The sequence below is a fragment of the Podarcis gaigeae genome (genome assembly GCF_964106915.1).
Source record: "Podarcis gaigeae genome assembly, chromosome: 10".
Taxonomy (NCBI): Eukaryota; Metazoa; Chordata; class Lepidosauria; order Squamata; family Lacertidae; genus Podarcis; species Podarcis gaigeae.
In genome coordinates, this window is record NC_139686.1 from 71,553,684 (window position 1) to 71,567,680 (window position 13,997).

Sequence of the window (13,997 nt, forward strand, 5' to 3'; positions counted from 1 at the left end):
ATTGCACCATGGAATATCCCCCTCAACAAGAAAGGCCACAACATTTGTGACTCTCTAAAATGGCAAGTAAGCAGGGGTGTGTGTGACAAAAGTTTTTAAAATTTTGTATGGTGTTGAGAAAGTGAACAGAGAGAAGCCTCTCTTCTTCACTCATGGCATTAGAATCTCATGAACAGACAAAAAGAAGAACTGACCCAGCCAGGCAACTGAGGGAGGCTCTGGTGAACTCCAAGGTTTGCAGAAGTACGGTACAAACAAAACCCCTCCTAAACTGTCTGTTTGGGGTAGAAGATGGGGAATATGGAAGCAGGCAGAGAATGGAATGAATCATCCTGCAAAATGACATGACCAGCTGGGACCTTAAACAGGAGCAGACCGCATCACAACATTTTGTTGTGGAACCCACTTGCTAACTTGTTCTGAACAGTCAGTGGAGTGAGCAAGGCCTACTGGCTTACCATAAACCACTTCAAACACACTGGTGTGTGTGTGTGGGGGGGGGGAGGAACAGGAGTGGCTCTCACTGCCATTGCCCCTCTACTGATCTGATCTTACAAAAGGTAGCTGCTGCTGGACCAATTCCAAGCATATCGGCTCCAATTCTGGATATCTATCACAAACATAATAGCAAGGTGAATTCAGGCTCTGATTTAAGAATCCTAAAACCTGCCCCAGACAGAAAGTAAAGCAGAAGAGGATCAGATAGAGGATCAGATAGTGATTATTCACCTGCCTCTTGGTTATTTATGCTTATCTTAGATCTCATTTAGATGCATATTTTCCTTAGGAACTAAGAAGAGGAGTGGCAGGGATAATTAGCTGAAAGAAAAGAAGGCTGGATAACAAACTGGTAGAAAAAGGTTGCCAAATGTTCTAAAATTCCCCTCCGGCATTCTCTACTCATCTCTGGAAGAGCTTTCAGAAGACTTAATAGTCATGCCAATGAAGTTGTCCAAATTATTGCTGGAAACAAGCTTTCTGTGCTTATAAAACCCCCCCTTGAAATGACAGGTGAACTGTACAAGCCTCAACATTCTTTTCTGGTTTGGATGAAATCCAGGTCAAAGAGGAAATCCTAGTTTCCCTTCCACATCTGAATCCACTGCACTTTCCATCTCAAAAAGCTGTGCCTCACCACACATATGCTTCCCTCTCCCTCAAAGCTGGGAAGCGGCATCCAGAGTTTTTTGGGGGGCATTGCTTAGGTTTGTTTGTTTATTGTCTCCCTTCCCCTTCCCCACCATTCCATCACACTGGCTAGCAGTATGTACCAGACTGTGAAAGGAGTAATTCTCCCAAGGGCTTCTGATAGGTGAGCTATTCCCTGATTTGGGGATGGGGGTGTTAAATCCAATTCAAGCAGAAGGAGGCTATTAGTCAGATCCTGGCTTACAAGTAGGTACATTTAATCTGATGAGAATAAATTATAGCCAGGATTTTGTTCTATGAACTGCCCTGAGACCTCAGAGTATAGCACGGTATATAAATAAAATGATGATGATGATGATGATGATGATGATAATAATAATAATAATATACAAAGGCAGTCACAACTGCTGAGAGTGAGCTGATAGGAGCCAGATAGTGCCAGATTATCTTCACTCCATGAAAGAGAATGAGGCAAGTGATGGCAATCTAATAAGCTTGTCTTCTCCTATCAGCTGTTCAGAATGATGATCAATAGGAACATGTTGATCTATTCTGATTTCCAAACAACTAAAGAAAGACTCCTAGGAAAGTGGTGGAATAAGTATACACAAACTGGGATAGCCATTTAGGAGCATAGGTGCACAAGAAGTTGTTTTATACTGGGTAAGAGCACTGATCCATCTAGCTTATTATTACCTACACGGTCTCTCCAGGGTTTAAAGGTACAAGAAAAGATTTTCCTTTTTTGCTCTAATGGAGGAGCATGTCTACCTGTCAAGGCGGGAGCCGGTAAGAAATAACTCACAAGGTGTCAGTGAAGTTAACTTTTTATTCCAAGAAACAAAAACAGCTCACCTCTTCCCAGTAGGTCTTGCCCCAATGAGGCAGTTGTGAGAACTGAAGGTCCCTGCTTCCCTACAGCTCCCTATGTCTCCTCCCTTGGGTCCTCCCCAAGTGACCTGAGAACTTCTCCGCTTTATCTGTCTTTGCTCTGCCCTCGTCACACCTCTGCAGGTTCTGGGAGACCGGGGGTGAGGGGACTTGTTCACAGCAGGAGGGGGAGACCCCCTGGCTTCTTCAGTAGCCTGCCACATCTTTGCCTCTTGGCCCCCTCATCTCCAGCCTCTGATTCTGGACTGTTCTCTGCCACAGGCCCTTCCTACTCATTAAACCCTGTTACCTCTTCGGTTTCTGACACCTCCTGCTCCTAGTCTGCTCCCTCTTCTGCCTTGGACCATTCACCATCATCCCACCACCAATCCCCAGGCTCTGAGTCTTCTTTTCTTGGAGGTTCCCAAGCTGGTGCCTCCCACCACCACCCTGTTCCATTACGTTCCGTTATAGAGGGATTCAGCAAGATGATTATTTATTTATTTAATTTATTTAATTTGTAGACTGCCCTCCATCCAAAAATCCCAATGTGGTTCATAGCAGAGAAATACAAAATGACTGACAAGGCCTGGTTCATTTCCTTTCTCAACTATTTATCCCAGGTCTATGGTTTTCTAACACCAGGAACATCTGGGCTTTCAATACATACAGGAGAGCAAAACTAAGCCTATTTTCCTTAAGATTTGTAGCTTGCCATCAGAAATCCTATCAGATCAACAAAAAAGCAAGAGAATTTGGCATTCCTCTGCAGGCGGTTGAAAGAAAAATAACAATATAGCAAAAAGGCCCGTTTCTGGAAGCCGTTGTATCGTGGGGAGGGGAGGAGAAACAGTTATCGAAATCCTTTAAGCCAGGATGACAACATAAGAAAAATAAGCAATTTAAATGCAGTATAGAAGATTTAAGACTCTTCACTTGGAGAACTCCAGCCTCAAAAAAAGTTACACTGTTCCTCATTTGATCTTTTATCGAAGACATTTCAGTCAAACCAAGCTATATTAGATCAAAGTGTTTTGTACAGATGAAGACACCCATGAGACAAATAAGGCCGAGGGAGAGAGAGACCAACCTTAAAAACTTCCAGTTCTTCTAATATGAGTTCTCCAGTTGCAGAGGAGTTAGTGGGCAGGACTACAACCTTCTGTACTGTACCCTGGTCTGGAACAGAGAAAGGGTAGAAGGAGAGGGAGGAAAGGAAGAAAGAGGGAGAGAACAAAAAATAATTAAAAGGATGCAATGCTGAAAACAATAGATGAGAGAGCTGTGGCTGCCCTGTGTCTAACAGCATGCAGGAACTTCATGATAAAACCAACGTCTTCCAATGGAATATCTTGCAACTGCTATGTATAATATCTTCCATCATAGTTTTAAAAATACTAATGTATTTATATCTTGCATAACAGGTTGTGTGTGTGTTTTTTAAAAAATTATTAATATTTATCTCATGTTCTTCCAATGGAAAAGTCCCGTCCCCCCCAATTGCTAATTGTTGCATGTGTGGCTACCATTGCAATTTCCCCTCCTCATACACTGCAGCCCTGATGACAACCCCACAATACTGAACATGACTGCTAATAACATCATCAATGTTAAGTGTAGCTGGGCCCTAAGTTTTTGTGAAATAGCAACCTTTGCAGGCTAATTTGCAAGGCTATGTTCAGCCAGGGTTGAAAGCTACAAGAATCATGAACACTGCCAAAAGGAGTGATACTTATAAATCATGCTTTTCAGAAAGGAAAAAGAGTTGGATCAAACATACTTCTCTGCATGGAATTTCTGCCTATGCTACCAGTGGAAGGAGTAATATTTTAACTCCCCCTCTCACGCCCACTGGGCCCATCCAATCACTGAGGCAACCTCACTAGTATTACACTTCATGGGGCTGGTACATCGGAGAGTGTGGTTCAAACTAGAAACGTAGGAAACTCCTTAAATATTGGAAAACTCCATCACCTTTCCTAAATTTCTTGGTTTGCCAAGGAAGAACCCCCAAATTCACAACCAAAATTCACTTTAGCTTAAAGGTGGTAGTGCCTTTGGGCCAGGCATGTGATAGCCTTATTCTTTGTTCAGCCCCATGCAATATAGAGACACTCCCAAATTTGGGTACACATAGCACCAAAGCAGATACGACATAAATTGGGGCTTCCCCTGAAATGCAAAAAGCAGCGTAGGATAGGTGTTTTTTTGGGGGGTGGGTGGGTGGAGGACTATGGCAGGGAGAGGAATAGTTAACATTTCCCAGCCCCAACCTGCATGATCCCAAGGCTGGCCAGGCTTCTCTGTGAATAGTTTTTGCACAAGAAGGAGCTAGGCACATTACTTACTTACTTAATTTCAAGACCACTTTCTATCCATCAGGATCACAGGGCACTCATTCATACTAAAGCACCAATAAAACAGCATTTAAAAAACACACCACACAACACCCATGAGATCATAACTGAGCCAGTTAAGACAACTGTATCATTAAAATGACAACTATTTCTGCAGCAAAGTGATGATTTCATTTTCAGATGATTTCATCCCACGACACAGCTCTCCCATAGTCCTGGGTCTTAAGGCAAGGGTAGAAGAAGCCCACCAACAAAGGTGTCATGTGTGCTTCCGGGGGTGGGAGTTCTACAAGGTTGATAAAATGAGAGAACGAAATTGACAGATTAATCCATCCCTACTTGCAGATGTTTAGGACTACATCTCTTTCTTATCTGCTCTAGCCAGTCAAGGTTCCCAGATACCATTTGCTCAGTTACAGTCAAAGAACTATGACGGTTTACATCAGGCTACGGTTTGCATCACACTATACACAACACTTAGGTGGTATGGAACACCCAGATGTTTGGCTGTTTATGCAGTAAGTTCAACTTTCTAATTTAAGGGAAAAGTTCAACTCTTTCCATATATTTGTAATATAAGCCAGCCAAAAGAGAACGTTCTAGTCAGTATCGTCAAAAGAGAGACGTCAAAACAGACCTATAAAAGCCCTTCCCTAAGAAAACAAACAAACAAGTAAGCAAAAGACAACATCTGAAAGGACAAGCTAAGCCACATCATAAAAACCACCATCAGCACCACAATGGTAAGAAGTGCTGACCCGGGTGGCAGTTTTATGAGGGAACCTTCTCCTTTGTGGTGGTCCCAGTTCCCCACCTCCCAGCCCAAGGATGAGACAAATTACAATTGCAGTTCTGGCTCAGATATGTATGTCTGACCTCAAGGTCAAGAAAACAAAAAGAAGAGAAAAGGGAAAACCTAAAAATAAAAATAAATTCTGCTTGGAACATTTCTGTCAAGTGAAAGTACAAGGATCCACTGGGATGACAAACGATGCCTCCAGAATCTTTTTGCTGGTGTTGACAAAACTCCCACTCTGCTGCCCTCAGGACTGTTCAGATGTTTCCCATCACAACCATCCAAAATTATTTCAGAAACTTGGTGGCAATTTAGGGAGACTTGTGCTCCTGTGTGAAATGTTAATTTATTAAATTTATATCCTGCTGTAGCAGATCCCACCTTCCTGACTACCAATGGCAGCAGACCCACCGCTCTGTATACCACCACAGGTTTGGTGCAAAGTAAAACTGATGCTTGGAGACTCAGGCAGAAGTTGAACAATTACTCTGAATATATAACAGACCCAGGAGATACCCACTAACTGGATTGAGAGTCTTCTCTTTCTAAAAGATCTCTCCCCTCCTGACTGGAATGAGACCCAAGGAGACTCATAGCTTCTACTTCTCCTGCTCAAACTCAGCCCTCCAGTTAACTCCTGTCTCCATACTCTCCGAAGACACTAAACACTGTCTTCCAATCTAAGCTCAGAGACTCCTTTCTCTAGTTGTAGACATTTTCCTCAGAGTGGATGTTACACACAGATTAGCTCTAACTCTCCTTCTTTCCCACCTTCTCTCTCTTCAACTATCTCCCTCTCTGAACTCTCTCTCAGAAATAGCTCCTTTTACCCCCCCCCCAGTACTGCTCCACCCCCTCCGTCTTGGTAGCCAATCAGAGAGAGGCTCCAGCCCTCTGGTAGAATCCCAAGTCACTGCATCACCAGACTCTGGTCTGGCTCAGCTGTCCATCACAGCTGTCCTTCCTCCCAAAGTTGCTCAGGGCAGCAGATCTTATCCAAACCCCTTTTTGTTTCCAATTTGAGACATGCTGGAAGGTTGCTGCTGAGGCAGACAAGAAAGTTATATGGAGTGAAGCAAAAAAGGGGTTTCAATAAGGCCAGCACATTGTTTTTGGCAGGCAAATGTACCTGGTGATGAGCCTTTATTACGCAGTTGCCCCAGGGGTGGCCCATCCCATTTCGCCACATGAGGTGAATTGATAAAGATGCCTCTTTCCCCTGCTGCTGCCCCCCCCAAAGCCTTGCTTACTAGGGTTGCACACAGTAGTGCAATTCTGGCAGTTTTATTTTTCATTCTTTTCCCAATGATCTTGTGCATGGAATGAGCCTTTTCCCCATCTGCCGCACACTTTTGTAAAAGTTATCACTAATGCCCCACCACATCCCAGCAAAAGCCTGCTTTGGCGTGGGAAGAATGGTCTGATCAACTTGGTGAGCACTTGAACAGCACACTGTGAGTTGACATCTGCTAGACTGAGTATTTTTTAAATGGCCTCCACACAACGGCAAAAAGTGTGATTCACCTTTGGCCAGAGAATCACAGAGTGTCTGTCTGCATATGCTGATGTCTCTCTGCTTTACTGTCTGATCTGTAAAAGTTACAGATAGGTAGCCGTGTTGGTCTGCCATAGTCAGAACAAAAAAAAATTTCCTTCCAGTAGCACCTTAAAGACCAACTAAGTTAGTTCTTGGTATGAGCTTTCGTGTGCATGCACACTTCTTCAGATACATGACTCTTAACGACTGCAATAGGTCTTACAGGAAAAAGCAAGGGGTGAGAAGGTGAAAAATGGCTTTGTCATGTATAATGAGATAAGAATCCAATGTCTTTGTTCAGACCAGGTCCCTCCATGGTTTTAAGTTTGGTAATAAGTTGCAATTCAGCAGCTTCTCTTTCCAGTCTATTTCTGAAATTCCTGATTCCTGATGTCAGACAGAGAAACCAGTAGGAGAACACTTCAATCTCCCAGGACATTCTATACAAGATCTCAAAGTAGCTGTTTTACTACAAAGGAATTTCACCTTCTCACCCCTTGCTTTTTCCTGTAAGACCTATTGCAGTCGTTAAGAGTCGTCAACAGGCTCATCACAGCTATCTGCCAATCACCCATTCCCACCACCCTTCTGAGTAATACCCCTCCCCACCTTCTCACTATATAGAAGGGTCTGGAAACTTCTGTTTCAGTGTATCTGAAGAAGTGTGCATACACACGAAAGCTCATACCAAGAACTAACTTAGTTGGTCTTTAAGGTGCTACTGGAAGGAATTTTTTTTTTGTTTTGATCTGTAAAATACACTTTTGCAGGGCCATGGTGAACATTTCTATTATAGCTTCTCCACCACTTACTACATCTAGTGTCAAAAAATACTTTACACACCCTGTCTGCACAGTTCTCGGCGGGACAAGTCACTCCTCTTCCTGTTGCACAGATGGACTCTGAGGCTGGAACTGAACATTTGTGTTTGTTGGTGCTGTGCCGAAACCTCAAAATTTCCTCAAAAGATTTATTCTCCTGCAAAAGATGCTTCTATTTTTCTCTCTCATTCTCAAGAGCACTTTTAAAGTTCTCTCAAATTCCTTCAGCATTTTGGGAAGTAGAGGATTGATCTTACTTCATCGTTGCAAGGTGGCCAAGGGTAGCATATGTTCCCCTGAACAGCTCTAACAAACCTCCACCTGCAGCTCTGTGCATGAGATTTATCTGCATGAGTAGATCAAGTCCTAAAGCTACATGGGAGGAGGTATTTCTGAACCTGGCAAGCAAACAACCTAGCTGGAAGAATGACTCACTTCTTAGGCCGAGAGAGACAGAACTGGCAACATTTCTGTCCCGCTTCGTAACTCATCCATGCTGCCTCGTGTCACCACGCTGCCAAGTCCCTCTTGCCCTTGCCAAAGGGATGCCGGGGCCTGTACCACCAGTGATCAAGCCTGCCAGTATCACACAATGCACTTGTCAACACTCGTAAGAAGGAAATTTGACACAAATCTTTTAATTAACCCATGATCCCCATTCCTTTTGCTCGCTTGCTTTTTGTTGGTGATTGCGTTCTCTAGCAAATCCCTTTAGTCCTATTGAAAGGACAAAACACTGGAACAGAAGAAAAAAATGCCACACCCTTGGGCTTCATTTATTTTTCATCAGTTGTTGTGTGCCACCCATGTTCATGACATCAGAGACATGGTTGGTGGTGACATGAGAGCCCTTTTGTGGCTGCTCCCTTCCAAGCCTCCCTCCTCGTTATCCTTCTGCCAGAAGACTAAGACCTTCCTACTCGGACAAGTGTATGAAAACGAGGTGCAGACTAAATATCTAATATAAATGAGATTACTTGACAAAAGCAAGTTCACACATCTCATTCAGCTTGTATACATACTCAAGGTACATATGTAAGAGGCTTGTTTATAATTATATTTTGGAAATGATTCGTGTTCTTATGTAGCTGCATTGTTTTATACTTTCTGGATGTTCCACAAACATTATAAAGTTGCTGTGTTCTATGTTATAGATCAAGCACTGCTAGGAGTTATTTCCTTTTGTTTTCTCTTTTTATCAATTTAAGAAATTGGTGCGGCATGAGCAAATATTTATTCTGAAAGTGTGGCCCAGAGAAAAAAGTTTGAGAACCTCTGCTTTAAATAAACGACAGCAGCAACAATTTTAAGGAAGCAAAGCCAGGGGGAAGAGCAGGGACCTATGGAAAACACTTCCATTATCAGGCTGGGCTGGAATATGGATGGACCAGTTCAAAGAAAGAGGAGCCCTTTACTGGTGTCAAGGCAATAAGAGCTAGGGCTCTTCCCTGGCTACCAGAAATGCAAATCATGTCGGAGTGTGTGGCGTCACATTGACAAGCCACACAGACTATCACCTTAGTCCTGTTTACATCCTTCCATGAGTTGGAGTGTGAATTTGTGAGGGGCGGGGGTCATGCAGGGCTAACAGACAGTGAACAGCCCCCCCTTACATTTTGGCAGATGTGTCCAACACTGCCTTAACCTGATTATTAGGAGAGAAGCCTTGTTTAGCCACTGGTGCTCTGAGAGAATGTTCTTTTAACGGTTGTTAGTAATTATCAAAATGATGGGCAGCGTGAACAAGGAGGGAGGGCTCAGACAATGCAGTGGATGAAGTGAGGAGGAGACAGGTGGCTTTGCTCTCAGCGCACTGTCTCCACGTGCAGCCTTTTCTCCTTTGATGTGGAAGAAGGGAAATGCCTCGGGTGGACTAAACCTGCCCTTGGTGCCTCTAAGCACCGAGAATCAAGCGTTCACCTTCTTAGCCCCAACTTGTCTTCTTGCAAGCCCAAGTGGCGTGATGTGTGACACAAAGCCCCTCTCCGCAGCTAAGGGCTGGCACACCAGCGCCAACTTCTCCTGGGCAGAGACCCATCAGCCAACATTATCCATGCTGTGGCAACGTCTAGGTTAGACTACCACTGTATGTGCTATATTTGAACGGGGCTTCCTTTAGTTATCATAATAGGGCTGGTAGTTGCTGACTGCGACCAGCCAAACAGACCCCATTTTGCCAGTCCTTTAAACAGTTGCACTGGCTGCTGCTTCTTTTCCACCTCATCCGCTGAAATGGGACAGCTGTGTCACGAAAGTATAACATTTGTATAGACACCATAAGATTCTACTCTCAGTTGACCAGAGTATTGGCATGTTTGAACATTGGAAAGCATAGCTGTTCCTGAAAGAAGATCAAGAATTTTCTAGGAGGCTACAGTGTGAAACTATGAGAACGCTGAGCTGGAATGCTGGTTTAAGATTTCTCCAGAGGTGACTATAGTATTCATCAGACTGTATTTTTAAGAAAAACAAATCCAAAGCCTTCAATATGAATACAACTTTAATTTAGAGCAGATGACAACAATCCCCCCTTTAAAAAACATATTTTAAAACACTTTTAGGAGATCTATAGCATTGATTAAGATACCTAAAGAATGGGAGGATAACCTTCTAGGCCTCTTTATCTGGCATCCATAACTCTTCTCAGGCCACACCCTTCACTGGCCCTTGCTTTGCTCTCTGATTCCACCCCCCACCCCCCGGCTGCAATGTGTCCTTAAATTCCGATTATGCCTGTTGTTTGACTGGATGGAGGATAGAGGTGGATGGGTGTAGAAACTGCCTACTGCACAAAGGTGAAATTTGCATCCATTACTCTTCCCATTTTTGCCCCTGGTCCTAGCTACCATGAACAGGGAACACAGCCTTCATATTGAGAAAAGCTCCCCTGACTACCGTATTGGTGGGGATCGCATCCATATAACAGCAAAGTGGCAGTGGTTGATCTCAAGGCAACCTGTTGTGGAAAACAGATGCCTGCAGATTACTAAAACAGCAGGTGTTTGTTTGTCCTACCTGTTCCAAGAAACAAGACGTGGTATTTTCCATCCGCCGCATTGACACGATCGACAGCAATCTTTGTATATTTGTAGTCTGTGCCTGTGCGGATTATTAATGGCCTCTTATGGACTGGATAGATGGGATTAAACATCAAGGGATGGTTCCTGATGAAGGTGACCACATCATCTGGAAACTCCTTGGTGGTCCGTATGTTGGGTGTGAAGGCTCCTCCAGGACACTGTAAAAGAGGCACTGGAAGTCATCACTTAGTAACTATACCAAGGATCTTTCAGTTCCCAGTTCTTTTAAATACCCCCTGAATTGCAGAAATGTGCATTAATTCTCCTTTGTCCTTGGGATAAGGCAGGCAAATCTAAATCAATACGAGAGCATGAGCTGGCATTCAAGCATTTCAAGGTGTACTTAAGCTTACTTCATCAAAATATGATTTCATTCCCGTGCCCTTAAAGCTGTGTTTGAAGAACCGCAACTACAAAATTCCAGTGAATCCTAACACTGAATTTGTGAAGTTCCTGCAAATAATATATTTGTGGTGGGAAAACAAGCGACCTACTGCTAAATGATACCGACTTGTTCCAGTAAGAATATTAATTAACCTGATGTTGATGCCTATCAAAATCTAGTCGCCATTTAATTTGACGGATGCAGAAAAGGCTGCACAATCCTTTACGTGGCTACTAATCACTCACAATAATGCATACTCAAAAGCTGGGCTGGGGCCTTTAACCAGGACACATAACTCACCACAGATGTACACATGTAATGTACTGCAGCAATCTGTCACATGCATACCTTCACCCAAGTTTAGTTCTAGTACTAATGTACCAATTCTAATTGTACAAACAACTCTGATGGCTTATGGAGTGGTCTGCGTGTGCACAAACTACGTGGATGCAGAATGCAATGCTGAAAGTTAGCTTGCAATAGCGTTCAACGAGTTACTTCAGGCATACAGGTGGCTGGGTGAAATACGTTAAAACACTTTCTCACAAACAAGTCCTCCCCCCCCCCTGCCCCCAGTGTAACCTCAACCCGATCCTGGCAAATCCCTGTCTGCTTTTTAATGAAATTACATCATTTTGGGGAATGGGCTGTTTCTAGCATCAGAAAAGGGAAGGGAAGGATAGGACCACTTTGTTGATCTATTCTGAGGTTTACTTATACTGCAAGGGCAGTGACAAATCTTAGTGCAGCTGCTCATTTGACTGAGTCTCAAACAGTGTGGTGACCAGGCCCGTCATAGCCATGCTGCATTTTAACAGCTTCCTGTAACTGCTGTAAGAAGGGAATGATTGCAAGATATGTCAGCACTCACTGTAAAACCACAATACAGGCTAAAATGTCCTTGAAAGGCAATGTCAAAGTCAAGACAGTTTAACACGGTTTTACATTTTGCTTGAGCAAATTATCTGATTGCCAACAGTTGATGAAAGTATAAACTTCCAAAATAAGAAAGAAAAGAAAGGCAAAAAAAGAAAAAGCAATCCTGTTAAGCATCAGCTTGTCTTGTTTTTTTCCACCTGTTGTGATGATTGGAGGTGCAGGTTCCTACATCCAAGGCCACAATTCTAGCTGCTGTTTTAGCATGCTACTTCTGACCCTCTGACTCCTTTCTGCTGTTTCAGTATGAACTGGAACAGCCCAAGTAAACCCATCTTATTCACCTGATTTACACTCCACTTATTTCACAAAACCTTTCCTGGGCCATCATAGCCCCACGGACTCACTCATTACAATATGCTAGTGGCCTGGGAACTGCAGTGACACCAGTCTTTCCTGAACCATAGGGAAGAGATAGCCAATGTGGCACCCTCCAGCTGTGGTTGGACTACAACTCCCACCATCCCTGACCACTGGTCCTGCTAGCTAGGGATGATGGGAGTTGTAGTGCAACAACAGCTGGTGACCCACACTGCCCTAAAACTATACCTCAGTTGTAAAGGACATGTAGGGGGTGGTCAGGAAAAGGAGGGCCTTCCAGGTTAGAGGCTGAGAGTCACAGTGGGAGTGCAGACTCAAGACAGAGGAGTCAGAGGTTGTCCCAGCAGCAGGGCAGTCCTAGCCCTGTTGGCTCGCCTCCTCCTCTGACACCCCCCTCGAGGAGAGTCCTGCACGTTGCTGAGAAATGGGCCAGACAGGCTCATACTCTTGATGCAGCCTTCGTCTGCTTGGGAGGGATCCAGTGTGAGAGGCTAGAGGGGGAAGGGAGGAGGGACCAGTGGTCAGTTTCAGCAATGTCTCAGTTGGATTAAGATGTGTTGCTATTTTAGGTTAAAAAAATGCTATTTGCACCCCATGCTTTCCTGCCCTGTGGATCACTTGAGAGCTCCTTGTCAGGCTAGTCTAACTCAACAGAAGGCAACTTCATTTATCCAGCTTTTACTTCACTTTCACATTGAGGAAGCAGAGCGGTACTGTACCCGATTCCCTCGAGACAAGTTCCAACAATGCTCAAGAGAGAAAAATCTGTTCCATCTATTTTATGCACACACAGAGAAACATCACAGTCCATGCCAGAAATGGCCCACTTATTGATCACACTTATACATGATGTAAACAGCATTATAAAATATGATTCCTTGGCAGAATTATTTATACATTTGCCACGGGGCAATTAATGCACCAGGGAGACAAAATAAATGGGCCTCAGACCATGAAAAATGACCAGCCTCTTGTACTACTTCAAAGCTACACCTCTATTCAGTTTCGCAAATGCAGAATTAGAGACTGATTGATGCAGGAGTTCAGCCTTGGTATGAAAGAGAAGTAACTGGCCAATGGCTGACATAGACACAAGGTAGAGTGTTCTAAGACAGTAGGACTTTAGTTAGTAAGTTGTAGTCTCATGACTGAGTTACCTCATTCGTGTCACAAGCGCCATGTCTGTGGAAAGTTAATATGCCAAGTTTCTAATGTAGCTTTTTCCTGGTTCAGCTATTGTTCTGCATTTAGTGAGTTATGCACACACAGAGAGGTGTGCAGGAAACATTCAAATATGCAATCCCTTATCTGCTGTACAATTCTGGGAGGACTTGAGTTACTACCTAATGCTTTATCTACACATATGGTTTGGCCGTAAACTGCTCATTTAGGACAGGGATAACTAATATGACGCTCTCCAGCTGTTATACTGCAGCTTCCACCATCCCTGACCATTAGTCATGCTGACTGCGCTGAGGAGCATTGCAGTCTAACAACATCTGGAGGACTCCTATCTCTGATTGAGATGAGCAAACTGGCTTTGCTATCTTCTTCCATAACAATTAATAATGGCTCAATTAGGTCCTTTGGCAACAGGCTGATGCTTTGTTAATGTAAAGAAGAAAGTGCTCTTGTGAGCTTTCCAGAGGCTTCTGCTCACTGAAATGGAATGGTGAACTAGGCAAAGCTCAGGCTGATTTGAGAAGCCAGCACTAACCTCCTAAGGTACTCATTTCAGCAATAGT

At 43.7% G+C, this 13,997-nt stretch overlaps 1 protein-coding gene across 2 annotated transcripts in view; it reads right to left on the reverse strand.

Moving 5' to 3' along the window:
- SEMA3C (semaphorin 3C) overlaps positions 1-13,997 on the reverse strand; it is a 128,651-nt gene that overhangs the window by 16,302 nt on the left and 98,352 nt on the right. For both annotated transcript variants that reach the window (XR_014555829.1, XM_083701486.1), the window contains exons 12-13: positions 10,546-10,768; positions 3,110-3,198 (exon numbers count right to left, since the gene is read on the reverse strand). Coding sequence is in view for 1 of the 2 variants with exons in the window: in XM_083701486.1 (XP_083557612.1) it covers positions 3,110-3,198; positions 10,546-10,768 (312 nt within the window). In the remaining variant the exon portion in view is untranslated. The remainder of the gene's footprint in view (positions 1-3,109; positions 3,199-10,545; positions 10,769-13,997) is intronic.